Source organism: Scyliorhinus torazame, chromosome 16, assembly GCF_047496885.1.
Source record: "Scyliorhinus torazame isolate Kashiwa2021f chromosome 16, sScyTor2.1, whole genome shotgun sequence".
Lineage (NCBI taxonomy): Eukaryota > Metazoa > Chordata > Chondrichthyes > Carcharhiniformes > Scyliorhinidae > Scyliorhinus > Scyliorhinus torazame.
Window position 1 is genome coordinate 89174768 of NC_092722.1, and position 24603 is coordinate 89199370.

The following is a 24603-nucleotide window of genomic DNA, read 5'->3' on the forward strand; positions in this document are numbered from 1 at the left end:
ATACTGGCTGACGTCATACATTTACGTCCGCTGAGGTGGTTACTTCACATCTCCTCGAGTTAGGGGCAGGAGTAGGCCACTCGGCCCCCTCCGCCATTCGTTGAGATCATGGTATCTGATTGTAACCACAGCCCCATACCCCTGCCTATCCGCCCCCACCCCATAACCTTTTGCCCCTTTGTCAATCAAGAATCTATCTATATCTACCTTAAATATATCCAAAGGCTCAGCTTCCAATGCCTTTTGAGAGCTCCCGGAGGTTGCAAACTCCCCATTGAACACGGACATCTCTGGTGTCCTAAGCGTAACCATCTCAGGGTAGTGTTCTCGTTGTCCTAATATTCTTTTTACTCTCTGTCTGTCTGTCTGCATCTCTCTCTCGCTCTCTCTCAATTTCTCTCTCACTCTCAGTCTCCATCTCTTCTCGGCTTGGCTATACCAGAAATCTAACTCACGATTACTAGAGTCCTTCAATTAACAAGTATTAGCTCCCTTTGGAAGCGCCCAGAATTTTAACCGATTTGTGCAGCAAGAGCGAGAGAGAGATGTTTTCTTCACTCTAGCTTGTTCATAACCTTCAAACTAAACTGCTTGAGCCGAGAACTACCCCAACATCCTCGTCCACCTGACAATTAACTTATTAATCCTTTTTTATCTCCCAGGCAACCTGGTTGCATGATCATTCACTGGCAACCAGCCTTTTGTTCCCCCATCAAAACCAGCACTAAGATCCTAGTTCTTAAAGGCACTACCCATGTAAAATATTGGGTTTGTACCCTCAAAACACACACGGGTGAACGTAATCTCCTCCTGGTCCCTGGATTCTAGCCAATGGCATGAACAGTTCTCTCCCTTCAGGCGTTGTCCCACTTTCCTTAAAATCTGCTGCATCGACAAATACATGGATAGGTTGGGTATCGAAGGATATGGCCCTCAGAAGTGCTGAGGGTTTTGGCCCAGGGTGGTATCATGACCAGTACAGGCTTGGAGGGCCGAATGGCCTGTTCATGTTCTGTATTGTTCTTCGTTCTTTTGAAACCCTCCCACCCCCCTGCCATCCTTGCAAACGACTGTGCCATTTCCAGCCTTCCTTTCCTCGCTAAAGCTCTCGACCGCGTTGCCCCCTCCCCACCCTTTACCCTGCTTCCTCACTAATGAGACCGTTATTCCTCGGCAGAATTTTCTCTTCGAGCAAGCCAAGGAAATGGCCTATTGGATAGGAATGACTGACTCGCTGACTGAAGGGAACTGGATCTGGATGGATGGGTCGAAGGTCAAGGATGGGATAACGTGAGTAACAACTGTCTCGGGGTGTCAGGGTGGCAGGATACGCACACGTGGGTCAGTGCCTTAGACAGTTGGGTGAGGGGCTTAGGCAGCTGGATGAGGGGGTTGGTTTTAGTTGGAGGTATGGGGTCAGGGAGAGTTTCAAGAGTTAGACAAAGAGGGTGAGGGGTTAGCCAGAGGGTGAGGGGGTTACGCAGAGGGTGAGGGGTTTGGCAGAGAGTGAGGCGTTCGGCAGAGGGTGATGGGGTTAGGCAGAGAGTGAGGGGTTAGGCAGAGGGTGAAGGGTTAGGCAGAGGGTGAGGGGTTAGGCAGAGGGTGAGGAGTTAGGCGGAGGATGAGGGGTTAGGCAGAGGGTGAGGGGTTAGGCGGAGGGTGAGGGGGTTAGGCAGAGGGTGAGGAGGTTACACAGAGGGTGAGGAGGTTACGCAGAGGGTGAGGGGTTAGCCAGAGGGTGAGGGGTTAAGCAGAGGGTGAGGGGTTAGGCAGAGGGTGAGGAGGTTACGCAGAGGGTGAGGGGTTAGCCAGAGGGTGAGGGGTTAGGCAGAGGGTGAGGGGGTAGGCAGAGGGTGAGGGGGTAGGCAGAGGGTGAGGGGTTAGGCAGAGGGTGAGGGGTTAGGCAGAGGGTAAGCAGAGGGTGAGGGGTTAGGCAGAGGGTGAGGGGTTAGGCAGATGATGAGGGAGGTAGGCAGACGGTGAGGTGTTAGGGTGAGGGGGTTAAGCAGAGGATGAGGGGATTACGCAGAGGGTGAGGGAGGTAGGCAGAGGGTCAGGGGTTAGGCGGAGGGTCAGGGTTAGACGGAGGGTCAGGGTGAGGGTGAGGGGTTAGGCAGAGGGTGAGCGGTTAAGCAGAGTGTGAGGGGATAGGCAGAGGGTGAGGGGGGTAGGCAGAGAGTGAGGGGTTAGGCAGATGATGAGGGCTGTAGGCAGAGGGTGAGGTGTTAGGGTGAGGGGGTTAAGCAGAGGATGAGGGGATTACGCAGAGGGTGAGGAAGGTAGGCAGAGGGTCAGGGGTTAGGCGGAGGGTCAGGGTTAGACGGAGGGTCAGGGTTTAGACGGAGTGTCAGGGGTTAGGCAGAGGGTCAGGGGTTCTGGTGGGTCAGGGGTTAGGCTGAGAGTCAGGGGTTAGGCAGAGGGTGAGGGGTTAGGCAGAGGGTGAGGGAGGTAGGCAGAGAGTGAGGTGGTTAACCAGAGGATGAGGGGATTAGGCAGAGGGTGAGGGAGGTAGGCAGAGGGTCAGAGGTTAGGCGGAGAGTCAGGGATTACGCAAAGGGTCAGGGGTTTGGCAGACTGTCAAGGTTAGAATAAAGAACAAAGAAAAAAGAAATGTACAGCACAGGAACAGGCCCTTCGGCCCTCCAAGCCCGTTCCGACCATGCTGCCCGACTAAACTACAATCTTCTACACTTCCTGGGTCTGTATCCCTCCATTCCCATCCTATTCATGTATTTGTCAAGATGCCCCTTAAATGTCACTATCGTCCCTGCTTCCACCACTTCCTCCGGTAGCAAGTTCCAGGCACCCACTACCCTCTGCGTAAAAAATTTGCCTCGTACATCTACTCTAAACCTTGCCCCTCTCACCTTAAACCTATGCCCCCTAGTAATTGACCCCTCTACCCCAGGGAAAAGCCTCTGACTATCCACTCTGTCTATGCCCCTCATAATTTTGTAGACCTCTATCAGGTCGCCCCTCAACCTCCTTCGTTCCAGTGAGAACAAACCGAGTTTATTCAACCGCTCCTCATAGCTAATGCCCTCCATACCAGGCAACATTCTGGTAAATCTCTTCTGCACCCTCTCTAAAGCCTCCACATCCTTCTGGTAGTGTGGCGTCCAGAATTGAACAGTATACTCCAAGTGTGGCCTAACTAAGGTTCTATACAGCTGCAACATGACTTGCCAATTCTTATACTCAATGCCCCGGCCAATGAAGGCAAGCATGCCGTATGCCTTCTTGACTACCTTCTCCACCTGTGTTGCCCCTTTCAGTGACCTGTGGACCTGTACTCCTAGATCTCTTTGACTTTCAATACTCTTGAGGGTTCTACCATTCACTGTATATTCCCTACCTGCATTAGACCTTCCAAAATGCATTACCTCACATTTGTCCGGATTAAACTCCATCTGCCATCTCTCCGCCCAAGTCTCCAAACAATCTAAATCCTGCTGTATCCTCTGACAGTCCTCATCGCTATCCGCAATTCCACCAACCTTTGTGTCGTCTGCAAACTTACTAATCAGACCAGTTACATTTTCCTCCAAATCATTTATATATACTACAAACAGCAAAGGTCCCAGCACTGATCCCTGTGGAACACCACTGGTCACAGCCCTCCAATTAGAAAAGCATCCTTCCATTGCTACTCTCTGCCTTCTATGACCTTCCAGTTCTGTATCCACCTTGCCAGCTCACCCCTGATCCCGTGTGACTTCACCTTTTGTACTAGTCTACCATGAGGGACCTTGTCAAAGGCCTTACTGAAGTCCATATAGACAACATCCACTGCCCTACCTGCATCAATCATCTTAGTGACCTCCTTGAAAAACTCTATCAAGTTAGTGAGACACGACCTCCCCTTCACAAAACCATGCTGCCTCTCACTAATACGTCCATTTGCTTCCAAATGGGAGTAGATCCTGTCTCGAAGAATTCTCTCCAGTAATTTCCCTACCACTGAAGTAAGGCTCACCGGCCTGTAGTTCCCTGGATTATCCTTCCTACCCTTCTTAAACAGAGGAACAACATTGGCTATTCTCCAGTCCTCCGGGACATCACCTGAAGACAGTGAGGATCCAAAGATTTCGATCAAGGCCTCAGCAATGTCCTCTCCGGCCTCCTTCAGTATTCTGGGGTAGATCCCATCAGGCCCTGGGAACTTATCTACCTTAATAATTTTTGAGACACCCAACACCTCGTCTTTTTGGATCTCAATGTGACCCAGGCTATCTACACACCCTTCTCCAGACTCAAAATCTACCAATTTCTTTTCTTTGGTGAATACTGATGCAAAGTATTAATTTAGTACCTCGCCCATTTCCTCTTGCTCCACACATAGATTCCCTTGCCTATCCTTTAGTGGGCCAACCCTTTCCCTGGCTACCCTCTTGCTTTTTATGTACGTGTAAAAAGCCTTGGGATTTTCCTTAACCCTATTTGCCAATGACTTTTCGTGACCCCTTCTCGCCCTCCTGGCTCCTTGCTTAAGTTCCTTCCTACTTTCCTTATATTCCACACAGGCTTCGTCTGTTCCCAGCCTTTTAGCCCTGGCAAATGCCTCCTTTTTCTTTTTGACGAGGCCTACAATATCTCTCGTCATCCAAGGTTCCCGCAAATTGCCGTATTCATCCTTCTTCCTCACAGGAAGGGTCAGTGGGTCAGTGTTTAGACGGAGGGTCAGGGGTTAGGCAGAGGGTCAGGGTTTCCGGAGGGTTGGGGGTTAGACTAAGAGTCAGGGTTATATGCCTTCAATAAGCACACGACGAGCGATGAATGTAACTGAGGCTTTAATACACTAAATAGCTAGCCTCCTGGCCTCTGGTGCCGAACTGGGGCGGAGACGGAGGCTAGCCACCTTTATACATAAGCCCAAGGGGAGGAGCCACAGGCGGAGCCAGCCGAGACAAGCCCAGGCATGTACAACACAACACAATTGTTATACCGTCAATTCACTGTGAGACCGTGAGAACGAGTGAACATTAGGCTTTATTATCCATGAACTTGCCTGCCAGTATCTGCTGTACAAATGAGTGCCACCTACAGGTGGCCGATCTATGTATGGCCCCGGTGAAGGCGGAGCCCACCGGGGTTCCAGTACAGTACCTGGAAGTAGACCGTATCATCACTTCCAGGTCATAGGTCACAGTATTATACAGACAGCTCATGCATTAGGTGAATACATTCACCGCATTCACCCCTTGTTAAAAAAATCAAGTCCAGCGGGGGTGACGTGGGGGTCACTAAATGTTCAGTCTCTCTGGAGGCCGGATCGTTCTTTTAGACCTCCTCAGCTCTGGTGATGCGGCGGGCACGGTTGTTGCAGGTGGTGACTCCGGGGGCGTTGTGTCTGGAGTTTGAGCCTCAGTCCGGCGTGTCAGAGACGGTTCGCAGGGGGGGGGGGGTGGGAGTAGGCAGGGGGGTGGTGGGTGGAAGCAGTGCTAGCGCGGGACAATACAGGAGACCCAGGGGCGCTGGGGGTGGCAGTAGGCAGCGGGGAGGGGGGCACTTTCGCAGGGGAACCAGCTGCGGGTTACAGCTCGTAGTCCTGCTCGAGGCGATGCCTTTGCTGAGCAGGTACTGACGCAGCTCATCGCTCATGAACGATGTGCCCCGGTCGCTGTGGACGTACGCAGCGAAACCGAACAGTGTGAAGATGCTGTGCAGTGCCTTTATCACAGTGGCCGAGGTCATGTCGGGGCAGGGGACAGAGAAGGGGAAGCGGGAATACTTAACGACGACAATTAGAAAGTATATTTTACGGTTGGTGGAGGGGAGGGGCCCTTTGAAGTCAATACTTAGGCGTTCAAAGGGCTGGGAGGCCTTTACCAGGCGGGCCTTGTCTGGCCGGTAGAAGTGCGGTTTGCACTCTGCGCAGACCTGGCAGTCCCTGGTCATGGCCTTGACCTCCTCAGTGGAGAAAGGCAGATTGCGGACCTTAATAAAGTGGGTAAACCGGGTGACCACCGGGTGACAGAGGTCATCTGGATAGTCCGAAGTCGATCATCTTGCGCGCTGGCGCATGTGCCACGGGACAGGGCATCTGGGGGCTCATTGAGCTTCCCAGGACGATACTTGATATCGTAATTGTAGGTGGAGAGTTCGATCCTCCATCTCAAGATTTTGTCATTTTTTATTTTGCCCCGTTGTGCATTGTCAAACATAAAGGCGACCGATTGCTGGTCGGAGACGAGGGTGAACCTCCTACTGGTTAGGTAGTGCCTCCAGTGCCGCACGGCTTCCACTATGGCTTGTGCTTCCTTCTCGACCGAGGAGTGTCGGATTTCGGAAGCGTGGAGGGTTCTAGAGAAGAATGCTTCTGGCCTACCCCCCTGGTTGAATGTGGCGGGCAGTGGGACGTCTGGCGCACCGCTCTCTACCAGAAAGGGGATGGACTCGTGATGTCGGCCTTGATGCGGCTGAAGGCCGAGCGGGTTTCAGCCGTCAGGGGAAATGTGGTGGTTTGAATCAGTGGGCGGGCTTTGTCTGCATAGTTGGGGACCCACTGGACGTAGTAGGAGAACAGCCCCAGGCATCGTTTGAGGGCCTTGAAGCTGTGGGGAGGAGTGAGTTCCCTGACGAACTCCGTTCTCCACGACGTAGCCGAGGATGGCCAGTCGGGTAGTGCGGAAAATGCACTTCTCTTTGTTATATGTGAGGTTGAGGGATTGGGCCGCCTGGAGGAACCTCTGAAGGTTGGCGTCATGGTCCTGCTGATCATGGCCGCAGATGGTCACATTGTCCAAGTACGGGTATGTAGCCCGCAAGCCGTACTGGTCCAACATTCGGTCCATCGTTCTCTGAAAGACCAAGACCCCGTTAGTGACGTTGTAGGGGACCCTGAGGAAGTGGAAATCGGCCGACTGCTTCAAAGGCAGTGTAGTGGCGCTCTGCCAGGCGGATCGGGAGCTGGTGGTAGGCCGACTTCAGATCGACCGTTGAGAACACCCGGTACTGTACGATCTGGTTGACCATCTCCGATATGTGGGGGAGGGGGTACGCATCCAGTTGCGTGAACCGGTTAATGGTCTGGCTGTAGTCCACAACCATCCGATTCTTTTCCCCGGTCCGGACGACCACCACTTGTGCACTCCAGGGGCTGTTGCTGGCCTCGAAGATCCCTTCCCTCAACAGTTGCTGGACCTCCGACTTGATAAAAATCATGTCTTGGGAACTGTACCACCTGCTCCTGGTGGCGATGGGCTTACAGTCGGGAGTGAAGTTCGCAAAGAGCGAAGGGGGGGGGAGACCTTGAGGGTCGCAAGACTGCATACCGTGAGGGGGGGGCAAGGGTCCGCCAAACTGTAGGGTCATGCTTCGGTGACTGCATTGGAAGTCTAATCCGAGCAGTAGGGGGCGCAGAGGTGAGGGAGGACGTACAGCTTAAAACGAGCGTACTCGGCGCCATGCATCACGAGATTAGCGATACAGTACCCCCGGATCTGAACCGAATGGGATCCGGAGGCAAGGGAGATTGTTTGGGATGTGGGGTAGATGTGAAGGGAGCAGCACCTTACCGTGTCAGGGTGGACAAAGCTTTTCGTGCTCCCGCAGTCGAAAAGACAGGGGGTCTCGTGCCCGTTGACCCGGACGACCATCATTGAGTTTTTCAGGTGCTTTGGCTGCGACTGGTCGAGAGTGACTGAGCCAAGCTGCGCGTTGCCAGCGTGGACGGTAGTATTGGGGTCACAAAATGGCGGCCCCCATGAGTCGCACGTGTTGGGCTGGGTCAAAGATGGCGACCAAGATGGCCGCCCCCGTCGGTTGCACGTGTCAGTCGGTGACGGAGCCGACGGCCAAGATGGCGGCCCTCACGAGTCTGATGACGGGTCTGAAGGGGGCGTTCCGGGCAGGCACGTAGCCACATTGAGGGGTCTGCGGGCCTGTGAGTCCATTGGTCGGGCCTGGTGAGTTTTCGATTTCTGGGCTTTAGGTCGGCCCAGACATACTGGTGAAGTGTCCCTTTTTGCCACAGTCGCTGGCCGGTCTATATATGGTGCTGGTGAGGGCGGGGCCAGAGGCGGAGCCCACCGGGGTTCCAGTACAGTACCTGGAAGTAGGCTGTATCATCACTTCCAGGTCATAGGTCACAGCATTATACAGACAGCTCATGCATTAGGTGAATACATTCACCACAACAATGCAACACAGCGGTTTACCACATTCACCCCCTGTTTAAAAAAAGAGTCCGGCGGGGGTGAAGTGGTCTGAAAAGTAAAGTCTGTCGGGGGCCTTGACCTTCCGCCATGATAGTCTCAGTCCCGGCTGTGGTGTGGGCATCGGTGAGAGACCTGCGTGTCCGGGAGCGTGTTGGCCTATTCTTCACCCAGTTGTTGAGTCGGTGAAGGGGGGGGGGCGATGTGTGGGCGGAGGTGGTGGTAATGGTCCCCGGCGGGCCTGCAGGTACTAGTTCATGAGGTAGGTGGGCAGGGGTGGGGAAAGACGGTGTAGGGTCGGGGGTGGTGGTGGTGATGGTCTAAGGAGCCTGCTGGTACCAAATCCCGAAGGGAGACTGTGTCCTGTCGCCCGTCCTGGTGAGCCACGTAGGCATATTGTGGATTGGCATGGAGGAGCAGGACCGTCTTGAAGAGAGGATCTGACTGATGGCTCCTCGCATGCTTCCTGAGGAGGACGGGCCCTGGGACTGCCAGCCAGGACAGGAGCGAGACTCCGGAGGTGGATTTCCTGGAGGTCTGTGAGGTCTTCGTTCAAGGATGCAAGGTACGCCGTGAAGCAGCTTAGCCAGTGTTCAAATGTTTCTGTAGCGTCGGCTGCCTGTGGGTCCAGTTCCAAGCGATCACGTGGGTCCAGCTTTCAGTTCATCAACTGAAGTGTTGAAGGACGAATATCCTGGGATTTTTTCGGATTGTGTAGTAACAAGGTCGCAAAGTCACAGGTTAAGACAAGAGAAGAAATCAAAGAGTGAAGATAAAGTTGAAGTTCATGTATCAGAAACGATTTTTGATCAGATGGTTGGAAAAGAACAAGAACAGATGGGGGATGAGGTGGATATTTTTAGTTCAGGAAAATTGTTACAACAGAAACATATAGAAATAAAATGGATGTATCGGAAAGCATATACGGAAGAGGAATATGAGTGTATACCGGAGCGTTATTACCGTAAAAATGATATCTTGATGAGAAAATGGAGACCTTTACATGTGTAGGCAGATGAAAAGTGGGCAGAAGGTCAGCAAGTAGTATTGCCGATAGGGTATAGAAAGGAGGTGTTGCAAGTGGCACATGAGGCACATGACATGAGGTCATTTGGGAGTAAGGATAAACTCAAGCTAAAATCCAAAAACATTTTTATTGGCCTGGACTATATAAAGATGTAGTTAAATTTTGTCAATCATGTCACACATGTCAAGTGATAGGGAAACCTCAAGCAGTGATAAAACCAGCGCCCTTAATATCCATTCCAGCATTTGAGGAACCTTTTACAAGGGTCTTAATTGATTGGGCAACACCGCTTCCTAAAACGAAAAGTGGGAATCAATATCTTTTGACTATAATGGATGTGTCTACCAGGCTTCCAGAGGCCATTCCAGTGCGCAATATTACAGATAAAAAGACTGTGGAGGAGTTACTTAAATTCTTTACTAGATATGGACTACCCACAGAAATACAATCGGATCAAGGATCACATTTTACCTCAAAAGTTATTCAAAGAAGTTATGAAATGAAATGAAGTGAAAATCGCTTATTGTCACAAGTAGGCTTCAAATGAAGTTACTGTGAAAAGCCCCTAGTCGCCACATTCCGGCGCCTGTCCGGGGAGGCTGATACAGGAATTGAACCGTGCTGCTGGTCTGCCTTGGTCTGCTTTAAAAGCCAGCGATTTAGCCCTGAACTAAACCAGCTTGGGAATAAAACAATGTAAATGTACCATCCAGAATCGCAGGTAGCATTAGAAAGATGGCATCAGACATTAAAGACAATGTTGAGGGCTTATTCACACGATTATCCAGAGGATTGGGATAAAGGAATTCCATTCATACTGTTTGCAATTAGGTTGCACCTAATGACTCAACCAAATTCAGTCCTTTTGAACTAATTTTTGGTCATGAGGTAAGGGGACTACTTAAATTGATTAAGGAAAAATTTGTAAGTGAGCAGTCGGAACTTACATTATTGGATTCCGTGTCAAATTTTAGGGAACAATTAAATAGAGCAGGTGAATTGGCTAGACAACATTTAAAAGTTGCACAAAATGCGATGAAACGGGTAGTGGACAAGAAATCCAAAGTTCGTAGTTTTGCCAGTGGAGATAAAGTTTTGTTATTGTTACCAGTGGTAGGTGAACCTTTAAAAGCAAGGTTTTGTGGACCTTAAGAAATTGAAAGGAAATTCAGTGAGGTGAATTATGTTGTTAAAAACGCCAGATAGAAGGAAGACTCACCGAGTGTGTCATGTGAATATGCTTAAAAGGTACTTTGAAAGAGAAGGAGAGCAAGTGGAGGAGGTTTTAATGATTCTAAGTCAAAGTGACGAACCAAATCCAGATGACTTTGAATTTGACAGACCTCAAATTAAATTGGAAAAAGAGGATGTTCTAAAAAATTGGGATAAATTGTTGAGTTACTTTCCAGACGAAAAACAGACTGACCTGAAAGAGTTATTGATATCACATGGGCAAGTTTGTGGAGATACGTTGAGAAGCACTAAAATAGCTATACATGATGTAGATGTGGGAAATGCTGTTCCAATCAAACAACATCCATATAGACTTAACCCTTTAAAATTGGCACAGGTTAACAAAGAGATTGAAAGTATGCTTAAAAATGGCATAATTGAAGTGGATTGCAGCCAATGGAACTCACCCATAGTGATAGTACCAAAATCGGACAGTACCCAACGGTTGTGTGTGGACGACAGAAAGATTAATGCAGTTACAAGAATGATCTCTTATCCTATCCTACGTTTGGAGGATTGCATTGAGAAGGTGGGCCAATCAGCTTTTATTTCCAAACTGGATTTACTTAAAGGTTACTGGCAGGTACCTTTTTCCGAAAGGGCGAAGGAGATCTCAGCTTTTGTGACTGCAGATGGTATATACCAATTCAAAGTTATGCCATTTGGCATCAAAAACGCCCCAGCCACATTTCAACGGTTAACTAACAAAGTTGTTTCAGGATTTCCCAATTGTGTGGTATACATCGAAGATCTGGGGCGGGATTCTCCGTAATCGGCGCGATGTCCGGCGACCGGCGCCAAAAACGGCGCGAATCAGTCCGGCATCGCGCCGCCCCAAAGGTGCGGAATTCTCTACATCTTGAGGGGCTGAGCCCTTACTTGAGGGGCTAGGCCCGCGCCGGACTGATTTCCGCCCCGCCAGCTGGCGGGAAAGGCCTTTGGCGCCCCGCCAGCCGGCGTGGAAATGACTTTGCCGGGAGGCACATGCGCGGGAGCGTCAGCGGCCGCTCACGGCATCCCCGCGCATGCGCAGTGGAGGGGCCTCATACGCCTCCGCCATAGTGGAGACCATTCTTGTTCTAAGAGACTCAATCAAGAAGGATTCCAGTTGGAGGAAGAAGAACTAAAATGGACTATGTTATTAAAAATGTTTGCATGTTTTGTTTGGTAAAAAAGAAACTTATGTTCACTTTCAATATATCTTAAAGGAAAGTGAAAAAGGTGAAATATGAAACCATCTTGAAGTTGATTTTATTTTCTTGGGGGGAGGTGTCATGTGAGAGTACCTTCAAGAAATGAATAGATAGATGTAATGGGTGTACCTTTGAGAAATGGTTATCGGACGGCTGCAGTGATGTCAAAGTGTAGTGGAGCTGGGCTGGCTGTCTTTCACTTTCGTTTTTGAGCAGGCAGCTACAGGGTGTGTTTGGTTTCGTTTTGAGCTGGATAGTTGCAGTCACAGCAAGAAGGTGTATTAGTCTCTCTGCACTCTAAAGACTGTCTCCAGATTATTTGGTGATTTAAAATTAAGACCTGTTTCAGTAGAGAAATTGAACCTGATGTCTTTCTGTAAAAATGATGTCTTATGGATGTTGCAAGGAAAGATTAAAGGTTACTTACAGAGTACTGTATTCTTTGGGGTACAGTGGGTGGTGGTGAGGTGGTGGTGGTGGGGTGCGGTGGTGATGGGGTGGGTGGTGATGGGGTGGGTTGGGTGGGTGGTGGTGGGGTTGGTAGTGATGGGGTGGGTGGTGGTGGGGTGGTGGTGGGGTGGGTGGTGGTGGGGTGGGTGGTGGGTGGGTGGTGGAGGGGTGGGTGGTGGTGGGGTGGGTGCTGGGTGGGTGGTGGTGGGGTGGGTGGTGGGTGGGTGGTGGAGGGGTGGGTGGTGGTGGGGTGCGGTGGTGGTGGGGTCTGGTGGAGGTGGGGTGCGGTGGAGGTGGGTTGCGGTGGAGGTGGGCTGCGCTGGAGGTGGGCTGCGCTGGAGGCGGGCTGCGCTGGAGGCGGGGTGCGGTGGAGGCGGGGTGCGGTGGAGGCGGGGTGCGGTGGAGGCGGGGTGCGGTGGAGGCGGGGTGCGGTGGAGGCGGGGTGCGGTGGAGGCGGGGTGCGGTGGAGGCGGGGTGCGGTGGAGGCGGGACGCGGTGGAGGCGGGACGCGGTGGAGGCGGGGTGCGGTGGTGGTGGGGTGCGGTGGTGGTGGGGTGGGGTTGGGGTGGTAGTTGGGTGGGGGTGAGGTGGGGTGGGGTTGGGGTGGTAGTGGGGTGGGTGGTGATGGGGTGGTGGGGTGGTGCTGGGGTGGGGTGGGTCGTGCGTTGGGGGGGTGGAGGTGGGGTGGTGGTGGGTGGGGGGGGTGATGGTGCGGTGGGGGGATGGCGGTGGGTGGGTGGTCTTGGGGTGGGGGGGTGGTGGTGGGGTGAGGGGTTTGTGGGGGAGTGGCGATGGTGGGGTGGGTGGTGGTGGTGTGGTGGGTGGTGATGGTGGGGTGGGTGGTGATGGTGGGGTGGGGTGGGTGGTGGTGGTGGTGATGGGGTGGGGTGGGTGGGGGGGATGGTGGTGGGTAGTGGTGGGGTATGGGGGATGGCGGTGGGTGGGTGGTCTTGGGGTGGGGGGGATGGTGGTGGGTGGGTGGTCCTGGGGTGGGGGGGTGGTGGTGGGGTAGGGGTGTTGTGGGGGCGTGGTGATGGTGGGGTGGGTGGTGGTGGTGGGGTGGGTGGTGATGGTGGGGTGGGGTGGGTGGTGGTGGTGGTGATGGGGTGGGGTGGGTGGGGGGGATGATGGTGGGTAGTGGTGGGGTGTGGGGGATGGCGGTGGGTGGGTGGTCTTGGGGTGGGGGGGATGGTGGTGGGTGGGTGGTCCTGGGGTGGGGGGGTATTGGTGGGGTGGGGGGGTTGAGGGGGGGGGTGGTGGTGGTGGGGGGGGTGGCGGGGTGGAGGTGGTGGAGTTGGGTGGGTGGTGGGGGTGGGGTGGGTGGTGGTGGGTTGGGGTGGGGGTGGTTGGTGGTGGGGTGGGAGTGGGGGTGGTGGGGTGGAGGTGGTGGAGTTGTGTGGGTGGTGGGGGTGGGTTGGGTAGTGGTGGGGTGGTGGTGGGTGGTGGGGTGGTGGTGGGTGGTGGGGTGGGGGATGGTGGTGGTGGGGGGGTCTTGGTGTGGGGGGGATGGTGGTGGTCTTGGGGTGGGGGGTTGGTGGTGGGGTGGGGGGGTTGTGGGGGAGTGGTAATGGTGGGGTGGGTGGTGGTGGTGGAGTGGGTGGTGGGGATGGTGGTGGGTGGGTGGTCTTGGGGTGGGGGGGTGGTGGTGGGGTGGGGGTGTTGTGGGGGGTGGTTGGTGGTGGGCTGGGGTGGGGGTGGTGTTGGGGTGGGGGTGATGGTGGGGTGGGATGGTGTAGTAGGGTGGTGGTGGGGTGGGGGGGGTGGAGTGGGTGGTGGTGGGGTGGATGGTGGTGGGGTGGATGGTGGTGGGGTGCGGTGGGTGGTGCTGGGGTGGGTGCTGGTGGGGTGTGTGGTGGTGGGGTGGGGGGTGGTGGTGGAGTGGGTGGTGGTGGGGTGGGGTTGGGGTGGTGGGATGGGGTGGTGGTGGGGTGGGGTGGTGGTGGAGTGGGTGGGGTGGGTGGTGGGGTGGGTGTTGGTGGTGGTGGGGTGGGTTGGGCAGTGGGGTGGGTGGTGATGGTGGGGTGGGTGGTGGTGGGGTGGGGTGGTTGGTGCCGGGGTGGGTGGTGGTGGGGTGGGGTGGTTGGTGCCGGGGTGGGTGGTGGTTGGGTGGGGTGGGGTGGGTGGTGGTGGTGGGGTGGGGTGGGTGGTGGTGGGGTGCAGTGGGTGGTGGTGGGGTGCGGTGGGTGGTGCTGGGATGGGTGCTGGTGGGGTGTGTCGTGGTGGGGTGGGTGGGTTAGTGGTGGGGGGGTGGTGGGGTGGGTGGTGGTGGTGTGGGTGGCGGGGTGGTGGTGGGTGGTGGGGTGGGGGATGGTGGTGGTGGGGGGGGTCTTGGTGTGGGGGGGATGGTGGTGGGTGAGTGGCGGGGTGGGGTGGGGTGGTGGTGGGTAGGGGGGTAGGGGGGTGGGGGTGGTGGTGGGGTGGGGGGGGTGGTGTTGGGTGGTGGTGGGGTGGGGGGGATGGCGGTGGGTGGGTGGTCTTGGGGTGGGAGGGGATGGTGGTGGGTGGGTGGTCCTGGGGTGGGGGGGTCTTGGTGGGGTGGTGGTGGGGCGGGTTGGTGATCGGGTGGGGTGGGGGTGGTGGGATGGAGTAGGTGGAGCTGGGTGGGTGGTGGGGTGGGGGTGGTTGGTGGTGGGGTGGGGTGGGGTGGGGTGGGGGTGGTGGGGTGGGGTGGGGGTGGTTGGTGGTTGGGTGGGGTGGGGCTGGGGTGGTGGGATGGGGTGGTGGTGGGATGGGGTGGTGGTGGGGTGGGGTGGTGGTGGGGTGGGGTGGTGATAGGGTGGGGTGGTGGTGGGGCGGGGTGGTGATAGGGTGGGGTGGGGGTGGTGGGATGGAGGTGGTGGAGCTGGGTGGGTGGTGGGGTGGGGGTGGTTGGTGGTGGGGTGGGGTGGGGTGGGGTGGGGGTGGTGGGGTGGGGTGGGGGTGGTTGGTGGTGGGGTGGGGTGGGGTTGGGGTGGTGGGATGGGGTGGTGGTGGGGTGGGGTGGTGATAGGGTGGGGTGGGGGTGGTGGGATGGAGGTGGTGGAGCTGGGTGGGTGGTGGGGTGGGGGTGGGGTGGGGGTGGTGGTGGTGGGGTGGAGGTGGGTGTTGGGGTGGGTGGTGGTGGGGTGGGGTGGGGGTGGTTGGTGGTGGGGTGGGGTGGGGTTGGGGTGGTGGGATGGGGTGGTGGTGGGGTGGGGTGGTGGTGGGGTCGGGTGGTGGTGGGGTCGAGTGGTGGTGGAGTGGGTGGGGTGGGTGGTGGGGTGGGTGGTGGTGGTGGTGGGGTGGGTTGGGCGGTGGGGTGGGTGGTGATGGTGGGGTGGGTGGTGGTGGGGTGGGGTGGTTGGTGCCGGGGTGGGTGGTGGTGGGGTGGGGTGGGGTGGGTGGTGGTGGTGGGGTGGGGTGGGTGGTGGTGGGGTGCGGTGGGTGGTGGTGGGGTGCGGTAGGTGGTGCTGGGATGGGTGCTGGTGGGGTGTGTCGTGGGGGGCGGTGGGGTGGGGTGGGGGTGGTGGGGTGGGGTGAGTGATGGTTCGGTGGGTGGTGGTGGTGGGGTGGGGGTGGTGGGGTGTTGTGGGGGCGGTTGTGGTGGGTGGTGGTGGGGTGGGGTGGGGGTGGTCGTGTGGTGGGGTGGGGTGGGGGTGGTGGAGGTGGTGGGGGGGTAGGTGGTGGTGGTGGGGTGGTTGGTGGTGGTGTGGGTGGTGGGGTGGGGTGTGGGTGGTGGTGGTGGGGTGGGGGGAGGGGGGGTGGTGGTGGGGTGGGGGGGGATGGTGGTGGGTGGGTGGTCTTGGGGAGGGGGGGTGGTGGTGGGTGGGGTTGTGGGGGGGTAGTGATGGTGGGGTGGGTGGTGGTGGTGGGGTGGGTGGTCCTGGGGTGGGGGGTATTGGTGAGGTGGGGTGGTGGTGATGGTGGTGGGGTGGTGATGGGGTGGGGTGGGGTGGGGGTGGGGGTGGTTGGTGGTGGGGTGGGGTGGTGGTGGGGTGGGGTGGTGGTGGGGTGGGTGGTGGGGTGGGTGGTGGGGTGGGGTAGGATGGGTGGTGGTGGGCTGGGGTGGGTGGGGTGTGGGTGGTGGTGGGGTGGAGGGGGGATGGTGGTGGGTGGTGGTGGGGGGTTGGTGGTGGTGGGGTGGGGTGGCGTGGGTGGTGGTGAATCATAGAATCATAGAAGTTTACAGCATGGAAACAGGCCCTTCGGCCCAACCAGTCCATGCCGCCCAGTTTTTACCATTAAGCTAGTCCCAGTTGCCCGCACTTGGCCCATAACCCTCGATACCCATCTTACCCATGTAACTATCTAAATGTTTTTTAAAAGACACAATTGTACCCGCCTCTACTACTACCTCTGGCAGCCCATTCCAGACACTCACTACCCTCTGAGTGAAGAAATTGCCCCTCTGGGCCCTTCTGAATCTCTCCCCTCTCACCTTAAACCTATGCCCTCTAGTTTTAGACTCCCCTACCTTTGGGAAAAGATGTTGACTATCTACCTTATCTATGCCCCTCATTATTTTATAGACCTCTATAAGCTCACCCCTAAGTCTCCTACGCTCCAAGGAAAAAAGTCCCAGTCTATCCAGCCTCTCCTTATAACTCAAACCATCAAGTCCCGGCAACATCCTAGTAAATCTTTTCTGCACTCTTTCCAGTTTAATAATATCCTTCCTATAATAGGGTGACCAGAACTGCACACAGTATTCCAAGTGTGGCCGTACCAGTGTCTTGTACAACTTCAACAAGACGTCCCAACTCCTGTATTCAATGTTCTGACCAATGAAACCAAGCATGCCGAATGCCTTCTTCACCACCCTGTCCACCTGCAACTCCACCTTCAAGGAGCTATGAACCTGTACCACTAGATCTCTTTGTTCTATAACTCTCCCCAACGCCATACCATTAACTGAGTAGGTCCTGGCCTGATTCGATCTGCCAAAATGCATCACCTCACATTTATCTAAATTAAACTCCATCTGCCATTCGTCGGCCCACTGGCCTAATTGATCAAGATCCCGTTGCAATCCTAGATAACCTTCTTCACTATCCACTGTGCCACCAATCTTGGTGTCATCTGCAAACTTACTAACCATGCCTCCTAAATTCTCATCCAAATCATTAATATAAATCACAAATAACAGTGGACCCAGCACCGATCCCTGAGGCACACCACTGGTCACAGGCCTCCAGTTTGAAAAACAACCCTCTACAACCACCTTCTGTCGTCCAGCCAATTTTGAATCCAATTGGCAACCTCACCCTGGATCCCGTGAGCTTTAACCTTCTGCAACAACCTACCATGCGGTACCTTGTCAAAGGCTTTGCTAAAGTCCATGTAGACAACGTCTACTGCACTGCCCTCATCTACCTTCTTGGTCACCCCCTCAAAAAACTCAATCAAATTTGTGAGACATGATTTTCCACGCACAAAGCTATGCTGACTGCCCCGAATCAGTCCTTGCCTCTCTAAATGCTTGTAGATCCTGTCTCTCAGAATAACTTCTCGCAACTTACCTACTACAGACGTTAGGCTCACCAGTCTGTAGTTCCCAGGCTTTTCCCTGCTGCCCTTCTTAAACAAGGGCACAACATTCGCCACTCTCCAATCTTCAGGCACCTCACCTGTGGCTGCCGATGATTCAAATATCTCTGTTAGGGGACCCGCAATTTCCTCCCTAGCCTCCCACAACACCCTGGGATACATTTCATCAGGTCCCGGGGATTTATCTACCTTGATGCGCTTTAAGACTTCCAGCACCTCCTCCTCTGTAATATGCACACTTCTCAAGACATCACTATTTATTTCCCCTAGTTTCCTAACATCCATGCCTTTCTCCACCGTGAATACCGATGAGAAATATTCATTCAGGATCTCACCCAACTCTTGTGGCTCTGCACATAGATGCCCTTGTTGATCCTTAAGAGGCCCTACTCTGTCCCTAGTTACTCTTTTCCCCTTTATGTATTTGTAGAATCTCTTTGGATTCTCCCTTGCATTATTTGCCAAAGCAATTTCATGTCCCCTTTTTGCCCTCCTGATTTCCCTCTTAACTCTATTTCGACAATCTCTATACTCTTCAAGGGATCCACTTGATCCCAGTTGCTTATGTACGTCATATGCCTCCTTCTTCTTTTTGACCAGAGTCTCAATATCTCGAGTCATCCAGGGTTCCCTACTTCTACCAGCCTTACCCTTCACTCTAAAGGGAATGTGCTTACCCTGCACCCTGGTTAACACATTTTTAAAAGCCTCCCATTTACCAGCCGTCCCTTTGCCTGCCAACAGTCTCCCCCAATCTACCTCTGAAAGTTCCTGTCTGATACCATCAAAATTGGCCTTGCCCCAATTAAGAATTTTAACTCTTGGGCCAGACCTATCATTCTCCATAGCTATCTTAAAACTAATGGAGTTATGGTCACTTGTCCCAAAGTGATCTCTCACTAGCACTTCTGTCACTTGCCCTTCCTTATTTCCCAAGACGAGGTCAAGTTTTGCCCCCTCTCTAGTCGGTCCATCCACATACTGAATGAGAAATTCCTCCTGAATACACTCAACAAATTTCCCTCCATCCAAGCCCCGAATGCTCTGGCTGTCCCAGTCAATGTTGGGAAAGTTAAAGTCCCCTACTACTACCACCCTATTATTCTTGCAGCTATCTGTAATCTCCTTACATATTTGCTCCTCAATTTCCCGCTGACTATTTGGGGGCCTGTAGTACAGTCCTACCAAGGTGATCTCTCCCTTCTTATTTTTCAGTTCCACCCATATAGACTCAGTGGGCGAACCCTCGGATATATCCCCTCTAAGTACTGCCGTGATGTTCTCCCTAATCAAAAACGCCACTCCCCCTCCTCTCTTACCTCCTGTTCTATCCTTTCTATAGCATCTGTACCCCGGAACATTGAGCTGCCAGTCCTGCCCCTCCCTTAGCCATGTTTCAGTCATAGCTATAATATCCCAGTCCCATGTGCCCGTCCATGCCCTGAGTTCATCCGCTTTGCCCGTCAGGCCCCTTGCATTGAAATAAATGCAGTTTAATGTACACCTTCCTTGCTCTCTGCCCTGCTTTCTCAGGTCATGCTTTACACACTCTCCCTTCCTGCCTTTTGTTTCTGTCCCCACTGACTTCCTACATCGGTTCCCATCCCCCTGCCACATTAGTTTAAACCCTCCCCAACTGCACTAGCAAACACACCCCCGAGAACATTGGTTCCGGTCCCACCCAGATGCAGACCGTCCGATTTGTACAGGTTCCACCTCCCCCAGAACCGGTGGGGTGCGGTGGGTGGTGCTGCGGTGGGTGCTGGTGTGGTGTGTGTTGGTGGGGTGGGGGGGATGATGGTGGGTGGTGGTGGGGGGTTGGTGGTGGAGTGGGTGGTGGTGGGGTGGGGTGATGGTGGGGTGGGGGGGAATGATGGAGGGTGGTGGTGGGGGGTTGGTGATGGGGTGGGGGGGTTGGTGATGGGGTGGGGGGGTTAGTGGCGGGGTGGGGTGATGGTGGTTGGTGGGTGGTCTTGGGGTAGGGGTGGTGGTGGTGGGGTGTGGGGGGGGTGGCGGTGGGGTGGGGGGGTGGGTGGTGGTGGGGTGGGGGGATGGTGGTTGGTGGGTGGTCTTGGGGTAGGGGTGGTGGTGGTGGGGTGTGGGGGGGTGGCGGGGGGGTGGGTGGTGGGGTGCGGTGGGTGGTGCTGCGGTGGGTGCTGGTGTGGTGGTGGGGTGGGTGGTGGTGGGGTGGGGGGGATGATGGTGGGTGGTGGTGGGGGGTTGGTGGTGGGGAGGGGTTAGGGGTGGGGTGGGGGGATGGTGGTTCGTGGGTGATCTTGGGGTAGGGGTGATGGTGGCGGGGTGTGGGAGGGTGGGGGGGTTGTGGGGGGGTGGTGATGGTGGGGTGGGTGGTGGTGGTGTGGTGGTGGAGTGGGGTGAGTGGTTGTTCGGTGGGGGTGGGGTGGGTGGTGGGGTGTAGTGGGGTGGGGGTGTTTGGGTGGGTGGTGGGGTGGGGTGAGTGGTGGGGTGGTGGTGGGGTGGGGGTGTTCGGGTGGGTGGTGGGGTGGGGTGAGTGGTGGGGTGGTGGTGGGGTGGGGGTGTTCGGGTGGGTGGTGGGGGTGGTGAGTGGTGGTGGTGGGGTGGTGGTGGGGTGCGGTGGGTGGTGCTGCGGTGGGTGCTGGTGTGCTGTGTGGTGGTGGGGTGGGGGGGATGATGGTGGGTGGTTGTGGGGGGTTGGTGGTGGGGTGGGGGGATGGTGGTTGGTGGGTGATCTTGGGGTAGGGGTGGTGGTGGTGGGGTGTGGGGGTGGGTTTGTGGGGGGGGTGGTGATGGTGGGGTGGGTGGTGGTGGTGTGGTGGTGGGGTGGGGTGGGTGGGGGGTGGGTGGTGGTGGTGGATGATGGTGGGTGGTGGTGGGGGGTTGGTGGTGGGGTGGGGGATGGTAGTTGGTCTTGGGGTAGCGGTGGTGGTGGTGCGTTGTGGGGGGCTGGCGGTGGGGTGGGGGGGTGGTTATGGTGGGGTGGGGTGAGTGGTGGTTCGGTGGGTGGTGGTGGTGGGGGTGGGGGTGGTGGGGGGGTGGGTGGGTGGTGGGGTGGGGTGGTGGTGGTGGGTTGGGGTGGGGGTGGTAGGGTAGGGGTGGTCGAGTGGTGGGGTGGGGTGGTCGAGTGGTGAAGTGGGGTGGGGGTGGTGGTGGGGTGGGGTGGGGGTGAGGTGGGTGGTGGGGGTGGAGTGGGTGGTGGGGGTGCGGTGGGTGGTGGGGTGGGGTGGGTGTGGTGGTGGTGGTTGGTGGGGTGGGGTGGGTTGGGGTGGGTGGTGGTGGGGCGGGGTGGGTGGTGATGGTGGTGGGCTGGTGGTGGTGGTGTGGGGTGGGGTGGGTGCTGGTGGGGTGCGGTGGGTGGGTGGTGATGGTGCTGGGGTGGTGGTGGGGTGGGGTGGGGTAGGTGCTGGTGGGGTGCGGTGGGTGGTGGGAGGTGGGGTGGGTGGTGGGTGGGTGAGTGGTGGTGGTGTGGTGGTGGGGTGGGGGGGATGGCGGTGGGTGGGTGGTCTTGGGGCGGGCTGGGGTGGGGGGGGTTGTGGGGGAGTGGTGATGGTGGTGTGGGTGGTGGGGCGGGTGGTCGTGGGGTGGGTGGTGGTGAGGTGGGGGTGGTCGGGTGGTGGGGTGTGGTGGTGGTGGGTGGTGGTGGGGTGTGGGTGGTGGGGTCGGGTGGGTGGTGGAGGTGGTGGGGTGGGGTGGGTGGTAGGGGTGGGGTGGGGTAGGTGGTGGTGGTGGGGTGGGGGTTGGGGGTGGGGTGGGGTGGAGTGCATTGTGGGTGGGGTGCGGTTGGGGAGGGTGGTGGTGGTGGGGTGGGTGGTGGGGGTGGGTTGGGGTGGGTGGTGGGGGTGGGGTGGGGTTGGTGGTGGTGGGGTGGGGGTGGTGGGGGGTGGGGTGGGGGTGGTGGGGGGTGGTGGTGGGGTGACGTGGGGTGGTGGGGTGGGACGGGGTTGGGTTGGGTGGGGTGGTGGTGATGGTGGGGTGGAGTGGGGTGGGTGGTGGTGGGTGGTGGGGTGCGGTGGGTGGGTGGTGGGGTGCGGTGGGGTGATGTTGGGGTGGGGTAGGTGGTGGTGGGGTGGGTGGTGGTGGTGGGGTGGGGTGGGTGGTGGAGGGGATGGTGGTGGGTGGGTGGGTGGTCCTGGGGTGGGGGGGTATTGGTGAGGTGGGGGGGTTGTGGGGGGTGGTGATGGTGGGGTGGGTGGTGGTGGTGGGGTGGGGGGGTTAGTGGTGGGGTGGGGTGATGGTGGTTGGTGGGTGGTCTTGGGGTAGGGTGGGTGGTGGTGGGGTGTGGGGTGTTGGCGGTGGGGTGGGGGGGGTGGGTGGTGGAGGGGTGTGGGGGATGGTGGTTGGTGGGTGGTCTTGGGGTAGGAGTGGTGGTGGTGGGGTGCGGTGGGTGGTGCTGTGGTGTGGGATGGGTGGTGGGGTGGGTGGTGGTGGGGTGCGGTGGGTGGTGCTGTGGGTGCTGGTGTGGTGCTGTGGTGGGTGCTGGTGTGGTGGTGGGGTGGGGGGGTTGGTGGTGGGGTAGGGGGGTTAGTGGTGGGGTGGGGGATGGTGGTTGGTGGGTGGTCTTGGGGTAGGGGTGGTGGTGGTGGGGTGTGGGGGGCTGGCAGTGGGGTGGGGGGGTTTGTGGGGGGGTGGTGATGGTGGGGGGTGGGTGGTGGTGGTGGATGATGGTGGGTGGTGGTGGGGGGTTGGTGGTGGGGTGGGGGGGTTGGTGGTGGGGTGGGGGGGTTAGTGGTGGGGTGGGGGGATGGTGGTTGGTGGGTTGTCTTGGGGTAGGGGTGGTGGTGGTGGGGTGTGGGGGGGGTGGCGGTGGGGTGGGGGGGGTTGTGGGGGGGTGGTGATGGTGGGGTGGGTGGTGGTGGTGGTGGGGTGGGGGGTGGTGGGGTGTTGTGGGGGTGGTGGGTGGTGATGGGGTGGGCGGTGGGGTGGGTGGTCGTAGTGTGGGGTGGGTGGTGGTGAGGTGGGGAGGGGTGAGGTGAGGTGGGGAGGGGTGAGGTGGTGTGGGGTGGTGGGTGGGTGGTCTTGGGGTGGGGCTGTGGTGGTGGGGTGGGTGGTGGGGTGGTGGGATGGGTGGTGGTGGGGTGGAGGGGGATGGTGGTTGGTGGGTGGTCTTGGGGTAGGGGTGATGGTGGTGGGGTGTGGGGTGGGGGGGTGGAGGTGGTGGGGGTGTTCGGGTGGGTGGTGGTGGGGTGGGGTAGGTGGTGGTGGGGTGGAGGGGGGTGGTGGTTGGTCTTGGGGTAGGGGTGGTGGGGGTGTTCGGGTGGGTGGTGGTGTGGTGGGGGGGGGTGCACCGATAACTCAACAGTGTCGCAATCCCGGTGTCGGGGATTGACCGTCTTCTCTCTTTTTCTGTCTCCTGGACTGGTTTTTCCACTCGGAAGGTTCTGGGGACCGGGACAGCCGGACAATGCCTGGAATCGGACGTACAGGACGCCAGAGAACTGTGGGCTCATGCGGCAGCGGCAGTGGTTCGACGAAGCCTGCGACGCCAAGTACCCGGCCGTCTGCGAGAAGAACGCCATACGGCTCCACCTGATCTTCCAGCGAATGATGCGGCTCCGTTAAGGGAACGTAGGGTTGGCTGTCCGCTCAGCTGCCCCTACTGTTGATGTTGATGTATGTGTGTGGGATGGAGCAGGGGGGCTGCGGCGTGGGGAGGGGGATGGGAATCTCGTCTGGCCAGTGGTTGCATCCATTTAGCTTATTTTCAACAGCTGGGAGGTGAGGAGATGGTTTCCCTGAAGCGCACAGAGGAGTGACGGACAAAGTCCGGTTGCCTCGGGGACCAGGGCGATTGTTCGGGACAAACTTGTTTTCTCAATCGGATCTGGGCCGGCTTTGCCGCATCAAGTATCAAGAGGTTTTCCTCACCGACGGAGCTTGTTTAGTCTCCGAAACCTCTCCCGCTTAACCCAGTGCCCCAGCCATCCCCTATTTGTACGTGCTTAGTGACCATACAATTCATGGGCGTGAGGGAAGAGCGGACTCTGGTCTCCACTCCCCAGGGGATGGTCAGACCATGAGGCAAGAGACATTTGCCAGCACTTTGATACTGCCACTGCTGCCCCACCGCTCTGTTTAGCGTGCAAACCCAATCACATGGTTTAGATTCTACTCTGAGTTTCATTGGGGCAGTTCTTTCATCACAATGTTTAACTGAAGTAGTGCCCCTGCGGAATGCCGGGCATGTTGTTCACGTGTTACTTGGTTTCAATAAAAATGCCTCCTTAATTCCATCCGAGTGTCTCGCTTTTCCTATCTCACTGAGGGAGCACCGCACTGTTGGAGGGCCAGTACTCAGGCAGCCACCACACTGCGGAGGGTCAGTACTCAGGGATCTCCGGACTCTCGGAGGGTCTAACAGAGAGCGCCACGCTGTTGGAGGGCCAGTACTCAGGGAGCGCCACACTGCGGAGGGCCAGTACTCAGGGAGTGCTACACTGCGGAGGGTAAATACTGAGGGAACTCCGGACTCTCAGAGGGTCTAACAGAGAGCGCCACACTGTTGGAGCGCCAGTACTCAGGGAGCTCTGGGCTGTCGGAGGGTCAGTACTGAGAGAATGCTGCACTGTCAGAGGATCAGTACTGAGGGAGCTCCGGACTGTCGGAAGGTCTAACTGAGAGAGCGCCGCACTGTCAGTACTGAGAGGATGCTGCACTGTCAGAGGGTCAATACTGACGGAACATCACACTGTCAGAGGATCACTACTGAGGCACTTTCAGAGGTTCAGTACTGAGGGAGCACAGCACTGTCGGAGAACATAGAACATAGAAAATACAGCACAGAACAGGCCCTTCAGCCCACGATGTTGTGCCGAACCTTTGTCCTAGATTAATCATAGATTATCATTGAATTTACAGTGCAGAAGGAGGCCATTCGGCCCTTTGAGTCTGCACCGGCTCTTGGAAAGAGCACCATACCCAAACTCAACACCTCCACCCAACACCAAGGGCAATTTGGACATTAAGGGCAATTTATCATTGGCCAATTCACCTAACCCGCACATCTTTGGACTGTGGGAGGAAACCGGAGCACCCAGAGGAAACCCACGCAGACACGGGGAGG

The 24603-nt window shown here is 56.7% G+C and overlaps 1 protein-coding gene across 4 annotated transcripts in view; it reads left to right on the forward strand.

Annotated features, from left to right (window-relative positions):
* The window catches only part of LOC140392937 (C-type lectin domain family 4 member E-like), a 107180-nt gene extending 83407 nt beyond the window's left edge, over positions 1 to 23773 (forward strand). For all 4 annotated transcript variants that reach the window (XM_072478719.1, XM_072478718.1, XM_072478721.1 and 1 more), the window contains 2 exons: positions 1178 to 1290; positions 22919 to 23773. In XM_072478719.1, the coding sequence (XP_072334820.1) occupies positions 1178 to 1290; positions 22919 to 23102 (297 nt within the window). In that variant the 3' untranslated portion in view covers positions 23103 to 23773. The remainder of the gene's footprint in view (positions 1 to 1177; positions 1291 to 22918) is intronic.
* The last annotated feature ends 830 nt before the right edge of the window (positions 23774 to 24603 follow it).